This window comes from Apis dorsata, unplaced genomic scaffold (assembly GCF_000469605.1).
Source record: "Apis dorsata unplaced genomic scaffold, Apis dorsata 1.3 scaffold_58, whole genome shotgun sequence".
In the NCBI taxonomy this organism is placed as follows: Eukaryota; Metazoa; Arthropoda; class Insecta; order Hymenoptera; family Apidae; genus Apis; species Apis dorsata.
Genome location: NW_006263358.1, coordinates 150444 through 167184, shown reverse-complemented (window position 1 = coordinate 167184; position 16741 = coordinate 150444). Strand labels below are relative to the sequence as shown.

The 16741-nt window shown below is 34.8% G+C and overlaps 2 protein-coding genes and 1 long non-coding RNA gene across 5 annotated transcripts in view; 2 read left to right on the top strand and 1 right to left on the bottom strand.

Annotated features, from left to right (window-relative positions):
- The window catches only part of LOC102675390 (neuroendocrine convertase 1-like), a 21160-nt gene extending 16287 nt beyond the window's left edge, over window positions 1–4873 (top strand). The window contains exons 10-14 of the mRNA XM_006609637.2: window positions 1347–1499; window positions 2744–2913; window positions 4220–4353; window positions 4453–4584; window positions 4738–4873. Coding sequence (XP_006609700.2) covers window positions 1347–1499; window positions 2744–2913; window positions 4220–4353; window positions 4453–4584; window positions 4738–4839 — 691 coding nt within the window. The 3' untranslated portion in view covers window positions 4840–4873. The remainder of the gene's footprint in view (window positions 1–1346; window positions 1500–2743; window positions 2914–4219; window positions 4354–4452; window positions 4585–4737) is intronic.
- LOC116186811 lies at window positions 1339–1879 on the bottom strand. Its single transcript, XR_004151851.1, has 2 exons — window positions 1827–1879; window positions 1339–1475 (listed from the first exon to the last, which is right to left on the bottom strand). It is a non-coding gene; the product is annotated as an uncharacterized LOC116186811 (long non-coding RNA).
- Window positions 4874–7216: 2343 nt separating the features above from the next.
- Window positions 7217–16741, top strand: part of LOC102672377 (ankyrin repeat and death domain-containing protein 1A-like) — a 14119-nt gene continuing 4594 nt past the window's right edge. For 2 of the 3 annotated variants that reach the window (XM_006609539.2, XM_006609537.2), the window contains exons 1-4: window positions 7219–7494; window positions 15127–15281; window positions 15710–15813; window positions 16540–16638. In XM_006609539.2, coding sequence (XP_006609602.1) covers window positions 15188–15281; window positions 15710–15813; window positions 16540–16638 — 297 coding nt within the window. In that variant the 5' untranslated portion in view covers window positions 7219–7494; window positions 15127–15187. Of the gene's footprint in view, window positions 7495–15126; window positions 15282–15709; window positions 15814–16539; window positions 16639–16741 lie in introns of all 3 variants that reach the window. The other variant, XM_031515174.1, reaches the window with a different exon arrangement.

The following is a 16741-nucleotide window of genomic DNA, read 5'->3' as shown; positions in this document are numbered from 1 at the left end:
TCTTTCTCCCTCCCTCCCTCCCTCCCTCTCTCTCTCTCTCTCTCTTTCTCTCTCTCTCATCCACCGTGACCTATCCCAATGATGCACCATATGCGCTGGTCAGTTACAGCCGCTCAGTCACCTTTTTCTCCGTTGTTACTACGTTACATCGTACGCAAGAAAAGATGTAGGTCACAGCGGATATGCCATTCATGCCTCTCTTTTCACATTTTTAAATCTGAGATCTCGTATCTCGGAAACCAATTGAGATATTGATTTGAAACAAAAAGCATAAATAGCCTATTTTCTTCCATGCATAAGGCGTATCTAATTTTAATGCGTTCCAAGATTCTCTTCCAAGATTGTTATTTGATTATTATGACAATACGATGTATATTACTCGAATTACGAATATGACAACATTTGTATCTAATTTCCGTAATAACGCTGTCAATGTATCGAATCACGATTACTTTCGATTATTGTTAAATATTTTTTCAAATTTTGAGAAAGCTTTCTCGCGAAATAGGAAACCGAACTCGATATAGTTTCTTTCTCCTTGGGCATCGCGGTTCCAACGCGGATGGATTAAACCATTGTGTCGTTCTTATTCGTTTCGGGACGGAGGGAGGAAATGTAGGTCGCGCTGTTTCGACGAGAAACGATAATTGCTGTAAAACGAACGGGAAGGAAACGAGAAAGAATCGTTTCTTTCTTCAAGATAATGATAATTCTTCGCGGTTGATCAAGATTCAGAATCAAGATGCGTTTGAAAAATGAATTAAATATGGATGAAAATTTATTGATGCTCCTTCTTTTTTTTCTTTTTTATTATTACATTATGTTTCACAATAATCTACACAATAATCGTGTTCGTGAGAGGACAGAGACGAAAATAATAATCGAACGATTCGATTTACAATTTCCAAGCTTCATTCTTCACGGCGTGGAGGTATAGGTCGGATTTAGTGACCTGATTGCGCGATTGTATCGGCCCTCTCAACGAGACGAAACGAAACGAACAATGCTTTATTCCGCGTCCGATATCGTTTAAATGAAACCATTTGTTGCTTAAATCGATGTTTGCAAACGCGATCGATTTATCGATCATCGAATTATTCACGGGGAGATCTCGAATCGATCGTTAAATAAGCCCGGAAATAATTTAATATCATCGTGTAATAATTCGGTGATCGATTTAAAATACGATTTGCCAAGAATTACGATCTTTTTTTTCAAAAAAGAGACGAAAGAATGTTGAAAAAAAGGATATTTCCTCCTGTGTAAAAAAAAAAAGATTATACCTATTTCATTTTTCGTTAGTCGTTCTTCGTTTCGCGGAGTCCTATAATTTCATCGATTTTCAGAGAGAATCCTGGCTGGTTCAGAAACTCGGCTGGATTTTGGTTCAACTCACGTTTCGGCTTTGGACTTATGAACGCGTACTCGTTGGTCTCGGCAAGTTACAATTGGACCACCGTGCCCGACAAGATCATCTGTAAAGTGGACGTTGCTGAAGGGTAAGTAATAATTTTCCTTTAATCGATAACATTTTTTTATCCACGACTTTTTATCAACATTAAATATACGCGAAACGTAGGCGTTTCGTTTGAACGAAAGAAAAGTATGATTAAGAGAGCGTAGAAAAGTACGATTAAGAGAATTAGTCAGATAAAATGTGACACAGGATTAATTATTATATATTAATAAAATTAATAATTAAGTATAAAATTAATAAAATTCATAAATTAATAAATTAATAAAAATTAATTAGTAAAAATAAATTAGTAAAAATTATTTAAATTATTTAATTGATCGATAATACGAAACTATCCAATCGTACTTACCTTCCCCACATGCAAACACACATAGAAATTATCACTCGCAGTTAGATTATCACTATACATATTATCACTACACGTATTATCACTACACGTATTATCACTACATATATTATCACTACATGTATTATCACTACACATAATTTCTTCTTGTTTTAAACTTTTTTAAACACCACTAACACTCATACGAACTCGAGACACTGTTATTTCGCACACGTTCCATTTATATCTCAATTTTTACTAAGTATTTTTTTAATAACAATTTTTATAATATCACATTGAGAAAAATTAAATGTGTGTTCTTAAGCGTTGCAGAGACAGAAAGCAGGCGTGTGCAAATTACGCGTCGCGATTCTCGGACACCCGGTGATGTTCCCCGTTTCGTCCTTGATCCTTTGAAAAGCGCAGCAAAGCCAGCTTTGACTTTTTTACGTCGTTAAACTCAACATGCCGTAAAGTGCACTTCAGTCATTCGTTACTGCGCCGTAAAGAAGGCAGTCGAAAAAGTGGAACGTCTCGAGACTTTTCGTACGTTTCTCGCGTCAGTTTACAGTTTCCCGGGATGAAAAGTAGCCCCGTTTTCCCCTTTGAGCTTTTCCCGACGCCCTTCAAAGTGCAACCAAGACCTTTCCCTTCCTTCCTCTTCTTCTTCCTTTTCTTTTTTCCGAACTTCGAACCAACATTTTTCGTGTCACCGCGCGTCACTTCCTTTCGAAAAAGAATTCCGACGAGATTTCGATGCACATCCATTCCATGTATGTCGCTTAATTGATATCCGATGTAATTATTCACAGTAAAACGTTTAATAATCGATTAAGATTATTTCCATCTTGGCAATATTCCAGAAAGTTTCCATAAAATCTATCGACAAGATTACACGCGGAAACACTCGATATACGAGAAAACGTTTCTTCTTGGTCTAGAATCGATAAGAAGTTGGCTTATGGAAATGCAAGGAGGATACGATTCGAGGCGGAAGATGAGTGTCGTAAGGCGGGGGACGAGATTACGTTTTTGGAACACGTAGAAATTGAGGTTAGCCTCGAGTACAGTGTTCGTGGTTCTCTTCAGATACATCTAACTGCGCCATCAGGTAAGAATCCGTCTGTTTCCGTCGAATGTTGAATCGTAACTGCGTCGAATATAAAGTGGAAGAGTGGGGAATAGCTTTTCGTGGAAATAATAATCTCCAATGATAACATATAATACAGCGCGTGTTTCGTCGAATTCAAAACATTTGAAAACGAAAACATTAAACTCTAATAGAAATATTTCGATTATAATATAATATACGCGCGCGTTCCGTCCTTTTCAAAACAAACATTTGAAATCAAAATATTAAACTCTAATAGAAATATTTCGATTATAATATAAATACACGCGCGTGTTTCGTCGATATAAACAAAACATTAAACTTTAATAGAAATATTTCGATGTATTTATATGTCGTACGAAATAGAAATTTTGTCTCAGTCTCGATCGAAACGCGCGAGAATGAGATGGGGAAATAAAATTCTCGCATACAGATTCGATCGAGGCGCATCCCCTCTACTCGAGATCGATTTCACGTGGTGAATTATCGTTTCGAGAAACGATGAGGCGTGCGAGATTTATAATCTCTCAGTTCCATCCAGTTTTTAAAGAGAAATTTAAAGAAAAATATTTTTACCTCCAATCTTTCTTTCCTTCAAGTTTCAAAGATACCCCGCGGTGTCAACGCGAGCATTAATAAAGCTTTTATTTTGCGAGGGAAAAAGTTGGTAAATGGGAAGGAAGCTTTGAAAAATAATTCCTCCTCTTTCTCTCAATCTCGTATCTCTCGAAGCAAATTTAACCAAAGATTTTCTTACGTTCATTTATTCACCATTATTATCTGCTTCTTGGAAAATAAATTACGAGAATGTAATAGAAATACATTCGTGTATAACGATCGATTTTACAGTAACAGAGCTGAATCAAAACTAATTCTAACGAATCAAAGAGAGAGAGGGAGAGGAGGGGGAGGGAAAGGGACAATGCGTAGCTTTAATTTCGAACACGAATTCGCGAATTCTGTTATATTAATAGCCAATATTCCGCGCGTGAATGCATTGGGAAATATTTGAGAAACAAGTAACCACGAAGCAACGATAATAATTTCGATCGATTAAGAAAAAAGGGCCATACGATTTCCATCAATGCATATATTCTCCTGATTTCAATTACGAGAAATAAAATTTATTAATTGAATCTTTATCTCTCTCTTTTTCTTGAATTTTTACTTGCTCGAAAACAATTTTTCATTTCCACATAAGAGAAAAAAATAAGATAAATTTCACAATATAATGAAAATAGAATTCATTGGATTGTTATTCTCTTTTTTATTTTTTTTTTTTTTTTAATTTCGATGCATTTTCAAGGGACAAAAGTACAGATATTGAAACCAAGAAAATTGGACGATTCGACAGCAGGTTTCGAAAAGTGGAAATTTATGTCTGTAGCATCGTGGGGCGAGGATCCACGTGGTAGATGGATTTTAGATATTCTTGACGAGGTAATCCATTCAAGAATTAATTTCCTGTTTGCTTCACACGAGAAAAAAGAATAGAAGAATGCAAGATCTAATCGAACTTGTTCATTTGCAACTCAACAGATCGGCCCGAAAGAAAATAATGGAACGATAGAAGGATTTGCATTAATTTTACACGGAACCAGGGAAATGCCCGAGTATCGTAAAAATGGGCCACGAATTTACAATCAAGACTACAATCGAATTCGAAACATTGTGAGTAGATTTCATCCCCACGAATTGTAAAAGAATTTCTCCCTGCATTTCCTTTTTCCTCGTTAATAATTTTCGACGAGCTTCGAATTTCTCTTCTTTAATATTTTCGACATTCTAACGCGAAAAACTTGAATCGAATATCTTATTATGCAGAACGATGACCGATCGATGAAATCTATGTTCGAGAGGAAACTACGATTACTTCTTCAAGAGACAAACGACGTCTATGAAAAAGATTGGCTCGAATTCTTATGAATATATACATATGTATATTTTTAGAAAAAATTATCATTTGTTATATAAAAAAGAAAATGTAAAAAAATAAAGGTGAATGAAATAATAAAAATCGATACATTCTTTTTTCTTTTGTATAATTCATTCGGTTTTCATATATCACTTACATATCCTTTTTTTATTCCAGAGAATATAAAAAAAATATAAAAAAAAGAGAATATAAAAAAAAATCTTTAATAAGAACGTAAGAATATAATTGATGATGTAAAGATCAGTAACAGATGGCTACGATACAAAGGAAATGATAAAACAAACTGCATATTTTAACAGTTTTTTTCAAAAAAGCATGCATGAAATAAAAAAAAAAGGAAGAGAAGGGATGAAAGTAGAATAAGAGAAGCCATGTTGACATTTTTCAGAATAATTTCCATCAAGCAACAGGCTTACCCCAAATATAACATGTTTCGCATTTCTTGTGTAAATATGTCGCTGTTATGGCATACGTTTCCTTGTTCTCTAAATCCATTGCTTGGCAGAACGATAACTTAGAGGAATACGATGCAATCTCGAGATACGAGAAGACAATTTCAGAGTCAAAAGATTCGTTGCACATAGATGAATTTACATTCGCGTAATCCTCGTGTAAATTTCTATAGTTTCTCTCTTTGAATTTATTAATTTCTGATTAATTTCTATAATCGATCGAATTAATAAACAAAAGAATCTCTGAATCTTTCGCTTATAGAAAGATTTATTCGTTAAAAAAAGCATTCTCAGGAAATTAAACTCTGACTTCCCGACAAAAGATATTATTACTTCTCACAAAGATTAAGGAAACAGTATTTAAGAGATCTCGGAACACGTATTTTAAATAGAACGTGACCGAGTTCCGATATTCTTTTTCTGAGTAATGCAATTAAGTTTTCTTAAAATCCATCCTATGTTTAATTCCACGAAAGTGTCGGCAGATAAAAATGCTTTCGTACGAGGAAAATGAATTATTTATTCGTTTTTAGTACCATATTCAACGAGAACGAATCGAAATTAGGGAAATTTTCTTAAAAAAAAAACCATTAATTTCTTGTTCTTGTTAATAATTGTTACGATTATTCTGAAAATAGTACAGGATCGGATACAACGGTCATAAATCATTTCGCGATGCAAAAATGCAAATTATGCAAGATGATGAGAAGTTTTGGGACGATGCATAAGCGAGGAACATTTCCAGTGAAATATGGTGAAAGCTATTAGCGCAGCTCGCCAACTATTTCGTGTTTTAAGGGGTTAAGTTCGAGCGAAATTTCTACCAAGATCGTTTTCTTCTTATCATTTTCCAATTCGAGATACAATTCTTTCGTGTTAGTAGTAATTTTCTGTTAGTTAACAAACTCTTCCATCTCCCCTCTCGTATTATTCTCGTTTTCAATCAAAACTCGCGTTCGACGTCAAAGGACGATGCGTACGATACTCACTTTTCAATCTTGTCCCGAGGGAAAGGAATTGGTTGCTTCGATAAAATTCAATCTCAACAGATACGATAATGCAAACATGCATGTTGATGTGTTTTAATCTTGAATCGGGATAACGGATATACACAGTTATCCGAGAAATTAATAACAATAGGAACGATATATCCGTGAATTGAAATCAATCGTTGTACATGGAAAATAGAATCCATGGAAAATTTAATTAAAACGTGAATTAATTCTGGCCACCATGCGAAAACGCGTTCCCTCCCTTCTATTAAAGATCGTTTGCTTTATCGATTGAAATGAAATTACCGCGAATTAATTGTACGAATATTAATGAAAGTTAAAGCCCCTTAAGTTAGTGGAATAATTAACGTTAATATTTAACAAAAAATGTGTAAAATACGATTGTTTGCTGAGAAAAATGAAATTGCGTTAAATGAAAGAATTATCCAAAGCGGAGAATTCGATTAGGGGAAGTTTTCGCGAAAGGAAAACTGCTGTTATCCAGAGTTTTCCCGAAAGAGAGAGATCGATATATAAATAATTACATGTTTTAAATGGCTTGCAAAGGCGTCACATCGAACTTCCGAGGAATGGTTCAACTACTTTAAAGTACCCTTTCTATATTCAGAGCATGAATGAATTATAAATCAAAACTCTCCTGCCTTTCATAACCCTTTCTTGTAAAAGAAAAAACATTTTCAACATTATATATTCTACTCTCCCGACGCGAAATTTTACTTTCGAAAGATTAAATATCAACTTCAATTTTACGCTATTTAATTTCGAAAATATCGGGCTGAAAAAGGAAACTAGAGAAAATTGTTTAAACTTTGTAACAAAAATTTTGAGGAAAAGATAGGATAAAAGCAAGTATTAAAAAGAAGAAGAAGAAGAAGAAGAAAAGAAGAAGGATCTCAAAATTCGACTTACTGTAAACGCCTATCATAGTCGTTGCAACCACCACGTAGCTGCGCTGCCGTCGACCTAATAATGGGGTGAGTAGGGGTGAAACGGGGATGATTCGGCCAGTAGCATGCCGCCCTTCGTGCTATAAACATCGTGCAACTCCCTCGGAAACGGAGATCGTCGATGGTGGTCGTCCTCTTCACCTGACTTCCATCTTTTCAAATCTCGATATAATTTACACCTGAAATCATCGTACAACGTCAGTGATAGTCACTTCGTACACACACATACACACGTGAGTAATTTTTAAACACGATTGTACAAGTATAACACACGGTCAGATGTTCATACCAACACTGGTGCACCGGGAAAACAGCAACAGTAAGATAATCGTAAGAGATAAGAGAAAGGAGATGTGTGTGCACATATGTGTGTCTGTGTTAATTGTTAATTGTTAGTTGTTAATTGCATACGAAGATTACCCTTCACAGTAATTAAACAGTGATAAAGGGCGTGACGATGCGAAAGAAGCTCCGTCCTGAAAGCTGTGTCCGAATGCCAACCCGAGTTTCGCTAATTAACAAACAGCACCCCATTCATTCACCTGACTTAATGGATACCGCGAGGGGCGCGAGTATCCCCTTTTTCCACGTTCGAATCTTCCACGCAATACCGCCACGCACCTGTCCTATCTTACGAGAACGAATCCACCATTAAATTCATTCATTTTTATATTTGGAAAAAATACGAGGAATATATGACGGTAACTTTTAAAATAGCAATTTCGTTTCAACGAATTTGAAATCGTTTTTAATATTAGGATTTAAAGAATCTAAGTATCGTTTAATAATTATTTTAATAATTATGATTTAATAATACATTGGTGGAGTAAAAGCAGAGAGAGAAAATATTTCTCGGCGCGAGTAAGTTCTTGCGTGTGAAACGAACTTTTTTCTCAACAGGTCGATTATACTCGAAGGGGGGGAAAAAAAAATCATTAAAACCTTTGGATATTCATTGCGTGACCAATCTTGTAAATGTAATTTTTTTTTCACTCGATTTCAGCCTCCCCTCGATAAAAAGGTATATAATTAAGATAGAGCAAAAAAATACTTATTGCTTTGGTAATTTTGTTGCAACAATATTTCCCTTTCTTCTTCTTTCGAAATCATGTAATAACCTGTAAATCTCTAAAAGTATTCGTTTCTTCTTTGGCGAGAAGGGAGAATCTTGATTAATTCTTGAAAAAATCCTCGAAATTCGAATGAAAAGGATGAACTGTGTGCAATTAAACTTTTAAAGGTTTAAGAGTTTAAAATGCAAAAGTGATTCCTAGATAAACACCGTTTAATTTCGTTTCCACCGAACGAAATTTAAAAATAATTCATTTATTCAAATTCGAAGATTGATTCTTCTTACATTATTCATAACGCGTGACATTTTTTTTTTCCTTTGCCAACCAGTGCATCTAAATGAGCAAACGAAGATCAATTTCACGTTTCGTTTAAGAAACATATTTAAGAAATGCGTGAGTAGAATAAAAAAAAAGAAAAAAGGGACAAAGTTGCAGGGAACAACATTCTCTTTTTCATCTCACGTTCAGGGAGGAAAGCATATTACGTCCATGAATCGTTTAATATGGAATATTCTTGGAACACATCTTGAACAATTGAGAAGATTTACGGAAAAAGTTCTCTTTAGTATACGCATATGATATATGGAAATTTATTGAAATGAAATTAAAATTTCCAAAGAATTTACTTATTCGATTTACATTTTTCATATTTTACATTCCTTTTCTCCACAAATTGTTTTTCTTCGATAATTGCACAACTTGTAATCGCAATATCATATCATTTTCTTTCTCAAGTCCAATGGAAATAAGTTTGACGAAAATTCTGATCTACTTTTCATTCGATTCTTGATATTCGTCGTAATATTCGTCTTGAAATATCGCGAATGATTTAAATTACATATCGAATGTTCCAAGAGAATAAATGACGTGTATTAAATGATATTTTCCTTCGTGTCAACATGTCCAAAAGAAGGTGAAAGAGAAATGAAAGTGGCAGTCTAGAAAAGTGAAAATTTCCTGAACGATTTCTTTCGTACGTGGCTTATTAAATTCATGAAACGCGTTTGGATCGATAGTTATTCAACTAGGTAGGAATTTCATCATCTAAGTTACTTTTCACAAGTCAAATAGCATCAATTATTTTAACGTGTCATTTAATTAATCGAGAAAAAAAAATGCAAAAAATCGTTTGACACCGATCGTCAATCAATCAATTGAGAAAGCCAAAAATTTCGACGATGAAACAAGATCGATGCATTATCGAAAATATATTTCAAAAAAGAAGAACCCATCTAAACCAATCAAAATTTATTATTTCGATTCAGAATCAAACTACTTTTTCCAAAAGGAATCAAAAAAATTGTTGAAACTACATCGTATGCAAATAGACAAACGAAATTTGTTTAAATCGAGTTTCTTTCTTGAAATCACATAGTCGTTTCCTCTCTATAACAAATATAACAAATATATTTCGTCAGAGACAAGAAGGATATTATAGATATCAACGTGAGGGCGAATCGGAACAATATTATTGGAAACACGAATCGATAATCGAAGTGCAAGACATTTTTGTATCCGCGAATATATCACCGTATCGGTAACAGAGAGGCTGTCCAGAAATACGTACGTATCCCACGGCACAACTTCTGTTTGAATTATTGGCGAAACCGATGCCACTCCGTCTTCCTCTTGCACAATTGAGCACTCTGTTTCTGTCGAGACACTCTCTTATCCCTTACTAAACAACCCACTTTAAACTGATCGCTATTAATCGCGTATGGAACCACGAAATTATCACTTTTCCATAAATGTGTCGGAATGATGATTAAATTAAATGATGAGAATCGTCGTATGAGAATTTATAATAATTCGATAGGGAAAATGAATCAATAAGATAAATAATTTTTGTTGTATTTATTCTTTCTTTCTTTCTATCCTCTCTCTCTTCATTTTCATTTTCTTTTTTCTTCTGTTTTGAAAATTATTCTACCTCATGGAAAAGACTAAATTTTTTTTCCATTTCGTTTCGTAATACGGCATTGTAACGTGAATTAATAGTGGAAAAAGGCTCCGAAATAGGAAAATTCTCGTGGCGGATTAATCCTAAAATAAATCCCGCGAGTGTAATGTTCTCGATGACGTCAACGGTTGAAATTTTTCATCAAAGACATTGTCCTCTGGGAAATGGTACGTATTAAAACCGGAAAAAGTAACTGTTGATCGCGTATATATTTAGTCAGAAAAGTGGTTTCCAAGTTGGACGGAGTTTGACTCGTTATTTTCAATCTCGAAAATCTGTGATGTTCGTGCTACATCTGCTCGTGAAAATCGATTATATCACGGCACTCGTGCAATTACTCGGTCGTGAATTACACGATCTCTCAAACAGGAACGTTAACAAGCCGCCGAAACGAGGAAAAACTCCTATCGAAAAATTACGTGCCCGATGGCGACGGCCACGCTTCCGTTAAAAAAAAAATATATATATATATATTCAGCCGGTTGGATTGAATCGAGAATTTCTCCCTAGGCCGGAAAATCGAGGCAGCAAATACTCGAGGAAACCATGGTTGGAAAAACGAACGAGGATGAAAGAATGGAGAACAACCTGCAGCCCGTTTCCATTGTGTTTATTTTTAGCCCGCGACACAAAGCTCGTAACTCGTAGCGCAGGTAAAACGTTCCTTGTTACAGCTTGATGATTTCGTTCAACTTTTTCCAAATTTTTCTACCAAAAAAAAAAAAAAGAAGAAAGAAAGAAAAAAGAGAAATACACTATAGGAATACGAGAGAAATCGGTACAATCGATTCCTACTCCCAATCACGATTTTTGCCACGCACTCTGTATCTCTGTCGAAGTGGAGCAAAAGTTCATCCGGCGATCAGGAGGGAAGGAAAGGATCATTATCATTGACGCTGTACAATGTACGGTCGCCTTTATTATTTCCAGCGCAGAAACAAAAGAGCAAAATGATGGCCGCTAGCCGCTCGTTTCAACGTGGCAACGATCATTTTTCACCCGCGCACGTATTCCATTTTTGTCACCGGCTGTTAGAGACAGTAGAGTAGAAAGGGGTAGGAAGCAAACAGAGAGGATCGGTTACCGCTAATTACTCGTCGTCGACTTCTCTCATCGCGAAGCCACGCGGTTTAAATGAATAATGAATATTTTATTTGCATGGCTTCATTGAGGAAAAAAAAGAAAAAGAAAAAAAAAAGAAAGAAATAGACCAACGTTCCTTACTCGTCTGCCCTTTCTTTCTCTTTCCTCTTCTTTTAAATTTTCGGGGAGAGATAGTACGTAGCTGGGCATTATCGATCGCGCCGCCAACATTTGTCATTTTTATCGGCAATATTATAAAAAATATGTGTACGTCTGCGAACGTTTTGGGAATTGAAAACGATGAAATTGACGAGGGATTACGACGAATTTTTATTTTTGTAGTTAATTTGTTATGTAAATGGGAAGGATTACAAGCCACCTAAAATTACAGAGTAATGTAAACAACAGGATGATTCTGTTTGTTGATTAATCTGTTTAACGTTTGTAATAATATGTAATGTAATAATATTTAATCTGTACGAGGAACAATCAAGTTATTGGAAATTTCGTTTCGTCGTTATATGTCGATTGATTATAAAGAAGATATAAAAACTTTATTTTAACGACATTGTTGCGCAGACCTAATAAAAGAAAATGTATTGAAGAGATAAGTGATATCGTAAAAAAATGATGGTCACAAGATGGTTATTTATCAAGCACTCACGGTGTCTTCGATCGCTCGATATTTGTATCGGAATGACATCAATGGCGCGAACTTGTCGGGGATTATAACATTGTGCTATCAGATTATCGCAATATCGGGTCAAAAGCGACGCTTGATTCGCCATTCGATAAAATTTATCGGAGGGTGAAAGCCTCTAATTGATCGCCACGCTTCCGGTTATAGTGATTGAAAAGTATCGACAATCTAATCGAATAATTTACGCCCGTTCAAAAATTATTTTCACCGCCACTTTATTCTCGTCAAAGAGTCAATTAAATCTGCCCTCGATACGGGGATAATAACTTGAAGATTTTATCTCGAAAATATATCCCCACAACTTTGAATCGAAATCTAAAAATTTAATGGATCTGAAAATTTGATCGAAATCACGAGCGGTCGTTGGTTGTCAAATAGAAACAGGATATAATTAATCGGAAAAGTGAGAAGAATTGTGCGAAGATTATACGATAAATTGTTTTCTCCATCGCATTTTTATCTCCAAATCTTTATTTTTCTTTCGTTGATATTTTTTGAAAAAATTTGTTCAATTCGTGATATGGAAAAACTCTTGACTGGGAAAAAAACACGTGTACTCTTTTCAATCAAAAATTTTCTATCGATGCTGGTACTGCAGCCTAGTCAAATGTTAGCTTTCTGCACGACGTGGCTCGATTTTTAATCAGACGAGATATTAAAAATTTGTTCAACGAGACTATATCATCGAAATAATATTTTATATTTAGAGAGATTTCTATATTCCTTTATCTATTAAATCTTTTCTTCATACTCGATATATAATACTAATTGTCAAAATTACTCTGTCTCATCCTTTTCTGTTAACAATCGTATGAAGAATAGCGCGATTTTCTGATTATCGTCTGATTACGTTCGTCAATTAAAATATTTCCTAGAAAATGGATAGTTTTCATGGATAGTTATTTCCTATTTAATCAAAATTGTTTTCAACAATTATTCAAATTTTCATAAACAGCTAAAGATATCTAATGTTGCTTTTGGAAAATGGTACACGGTGAAGCGAAAATACACTGAAAAATAACGAATTTTTAAATTCTTCTTTCCACAAAAGGATGGATGAATCGTTGCATCCGAACATTCGAATCTGTTTAAATGCCAGGGCGATAAATCATCGATACGAGGGAGTAAACATCCCATCGAATTTCAACGATGTGACCGTCGACGCACGTTTGTAACGCGAACTATGCCACGATCATGATTTCACTAGAATCCGACTGATCGATTTCGAAGTGTTTCGAACGTTTCATCGGAGGAAATTTGAAACTTTTCCTGATCGTGCAAATTAAATCGTGTGTTAATTCCCGCGGTGTACTTCGAATTGGACTGTTTTTTGCTAAAAACCTTTTTAGATTTGATGAAAAACAAGTTGGATATGCGGCGAATTTCGCGTTACTCGTTTACGATTTTCATGGAAAGATGGATCGAAAAGAATAAAAGATAATGAGAATATTCCTGGTATTCCATCGATTTCCACCTTGGAATACATTCCATCCGTATTACCATACACAGAATTTTTTAAATTTACGTGAAACTCTCTGAAAATGCTTTTTCCAGATGGATAAAAATATCAAAAGTCGGAAGGGGGATCGTTGTTATTAAACGTTTTCAAGTGTTGTAAATTCGGGCGGTTCGAAACAGTTGACGGAATACAATTCAACATTTTTTCTCTAACTGTGTGCGCATTTGATACTTGACGTTAAAGATGATTAAAATACAATGGCGAGCATTCTGTCCACAAAAAAAGAATAAATTATAAACGGGACACAAAAACAAAGGAGAAGAGCAAGCACGTTGCTCTTTTAATAATATTCCCTGCTCGTGTCCACGATATTAATCCACGATGCCTTTAGTTAGAGAGTAAAATAAAACGAACAAAACCTCCGTCTATCCATGAGGATGGAACACATATTTCACGTATGTATATTTTCAAAAAGATCCTCCTTCCTTCGAGCTACGATACTCTTCCCTCTTGACGTTTCGCAACGCGAGAACCTATAGATTATATTTCATATCTACAGGGATGAAGAATAGAGAATACGAGATACGTATCATCAGATAGATAAACGTTGAAAACGATTGTTCGAAAATAGAAAAAAACTATAAAAGAAAGGAGAAAAAATATTGGTGAACGCGTGACAGGTACAATCGTGCGTTTGCCAGCGACGTTTCGCAGAATTTTCCATTTCTCTTTCCCTTATTCCGATAACTTGGTGGTCGATACGTTGTACAGGATCGGTTTGGAGGATCGTAACTTTAGATTTTGGCTCGCGTAGATAGCAATATCGTTGTTACGTTGATGAATAGAACGTTGGTCGGGAAAACGGATCATCGATTACGTAATGTTGAGATAATATGTACATTCTAATTACGCCGCGATTGAAACTGATGACGGGTAAAATTAACCGTGAAAATTTATGCGCATTACCAGTTCAACTTTACACTATGTCCATATGACGTTTCACGTTAGTTAGGTCCCGAACTCAAATATCTGTTAGAGAGGAGTCATTCGGTTCCACGAATATCATCTCTTCATGTCGGCATAATTTCGAAATTGAGCATCGGATTCCTCGTATATTAACGAGATTAATTCGAGCACGATTACCGAACCAAGTCATCGATGCAAATTACTAAATATACGTATCCATTCCCTCGCAGAAGCGCAAGTATTAGCTTATAATTATTTCATTTATACGCGTCGAGCAGCCTTCCAGGCGTGGATTCGATTCCAACGAGGGAACTCGAAGGTATTGTTACGTCGTTAAAAAAAAAGAATAATAATTTCGCGTTGAAATATGTAAGCCGATAATTCAGAATAACGTTGATGTAATTGATAATAAATTTAACAATACGATTGGAACGAAGTGTATTTCGTTTGCATAATTTTCGTAACTAAATATAAGAATTGCAAAAGTTTGGCGCTTTTGTTCGATTGCGTAACGTTACGTTTATATGAAAGTATAAAGGATATAATTATTCAGGATCTGTGTTAAAGTTAACTAATTAGTGGTGAGTAAAACAAAGGACGGTCGTGTTTAATTTCGATTTTCAGATTTAATAATCTCACGTGATGAGAGTCAAGATGTAGAGCAAGTTCGAGGAAGTAACGAAAAATGGTGGACAAAGAGGAAATAACGAAGACACCCTCGCCCCTGAATATCAACGAGGCGATCGAGGGGGATGCGTTGAATCAAAAGACTGCTAGGAGTAAGTACGAAGATACGAAAAAGATATTATGCGAGGAACATCGGTTTTCCCTTTAACTTTCCATCTGATCCAAACTTGAGAATAAGCAGAGTTACAAATTAAGTTTACAACTTTCTTCCTCGTTTTGATTAACAAATTTTCAAGAACTTTTATCTTTCGTCTCGTCTCGTGTCCGATGAAAAATGATATTTAGAAGAATTCTTGAAAGAAAATATAGAATAGATAAGAAAGTAGAGATAGGAAAGATCCATCCATTGAGAGAGGAATATAAAATTGTTGGAAAGAAAGTATATTAGAATATTCAATACGATCCACCGAGAAGAAGAGGAGCTTGTTTTCGAAATAAACATTTCTTTCGAATATTTTGGGTGATGGATCGAATCGAATGATGGATGATTATTAAGAAAAAAAAAATTTCTGTTTCTCAGTACTTAAGAACGATCTTCTATTATACGAGGCTGTGATAAAAAATGAAGCGGACACCGTTCGAAAAGTGCTCAAAGAGACTGTGGACGTCGATTCCAGGAACAACGTAAGTCGTAAAATATCCATTAATAAAATTAATCAAAGAAATTCCACTTCTACGATGGATCCAAAATGCTTAAAGCGAGACGATTTTATTGATCGTAATTGAATCGCGTTTAATCTCGTTTCCGTTTTCGATTCAAAATCGAATATCTCGAAAATGGAGGTATCCTTAGAACGATTCAAAATAGGATTCCTTTTCCCTTTGCACCCACTTCGTTAAGGTTAATCTTAGACGTTATTGTATAGCACGGTCGAATGCTCTAGATAATATGATGCGGTTATAGTGTATACCGGTGCACAACGTGAATAACGAGTCTGATTAAATATGGAATATTACTACTTAGGGATACGTTATCAAAGAGATACGAGAATTTAATTAAGAATTTAATTAATATATATCGTTCTTAGCTTCGTTATTCTAATTGTTCTTATTTCTTTTTAAATTCAATTATAATACGAGTTCACGTCGGACTAAAATATTTCACTTAAACTAGTTAAAAAAGAATTATAATCTCCGGAGAGTTATAATTCTTTACTTGTGGTGTCTCGAGTTTTATATATAAAAAAATTTAATTAAAAATTATTAATTATATATGTTTTGAAATCATATAAATTTCGAATCGATAAGAGAAATGATCGGGTATAACGAAAATATTGGGTATAATCGTCGCGTTAGTATGAGTGAAATACTAAAAACACGTACGATGTTTTGCACTGGAAAATGATTTAGTATGGACGAGCGCCAATTCATTGGGCAGCATCGAGGGGAAATACGGAGATCATCGAGATGTTGATACAAGCGAAATGCGACATCGAGGCGAGAGACAAGGTAATATTTCATTGAATATATTAATATCAATAAAATATCTGTATTGATACGTAGAATTAAATTAAATTGTTTAATTGTCAGAAATAAATAAACACAATATTTG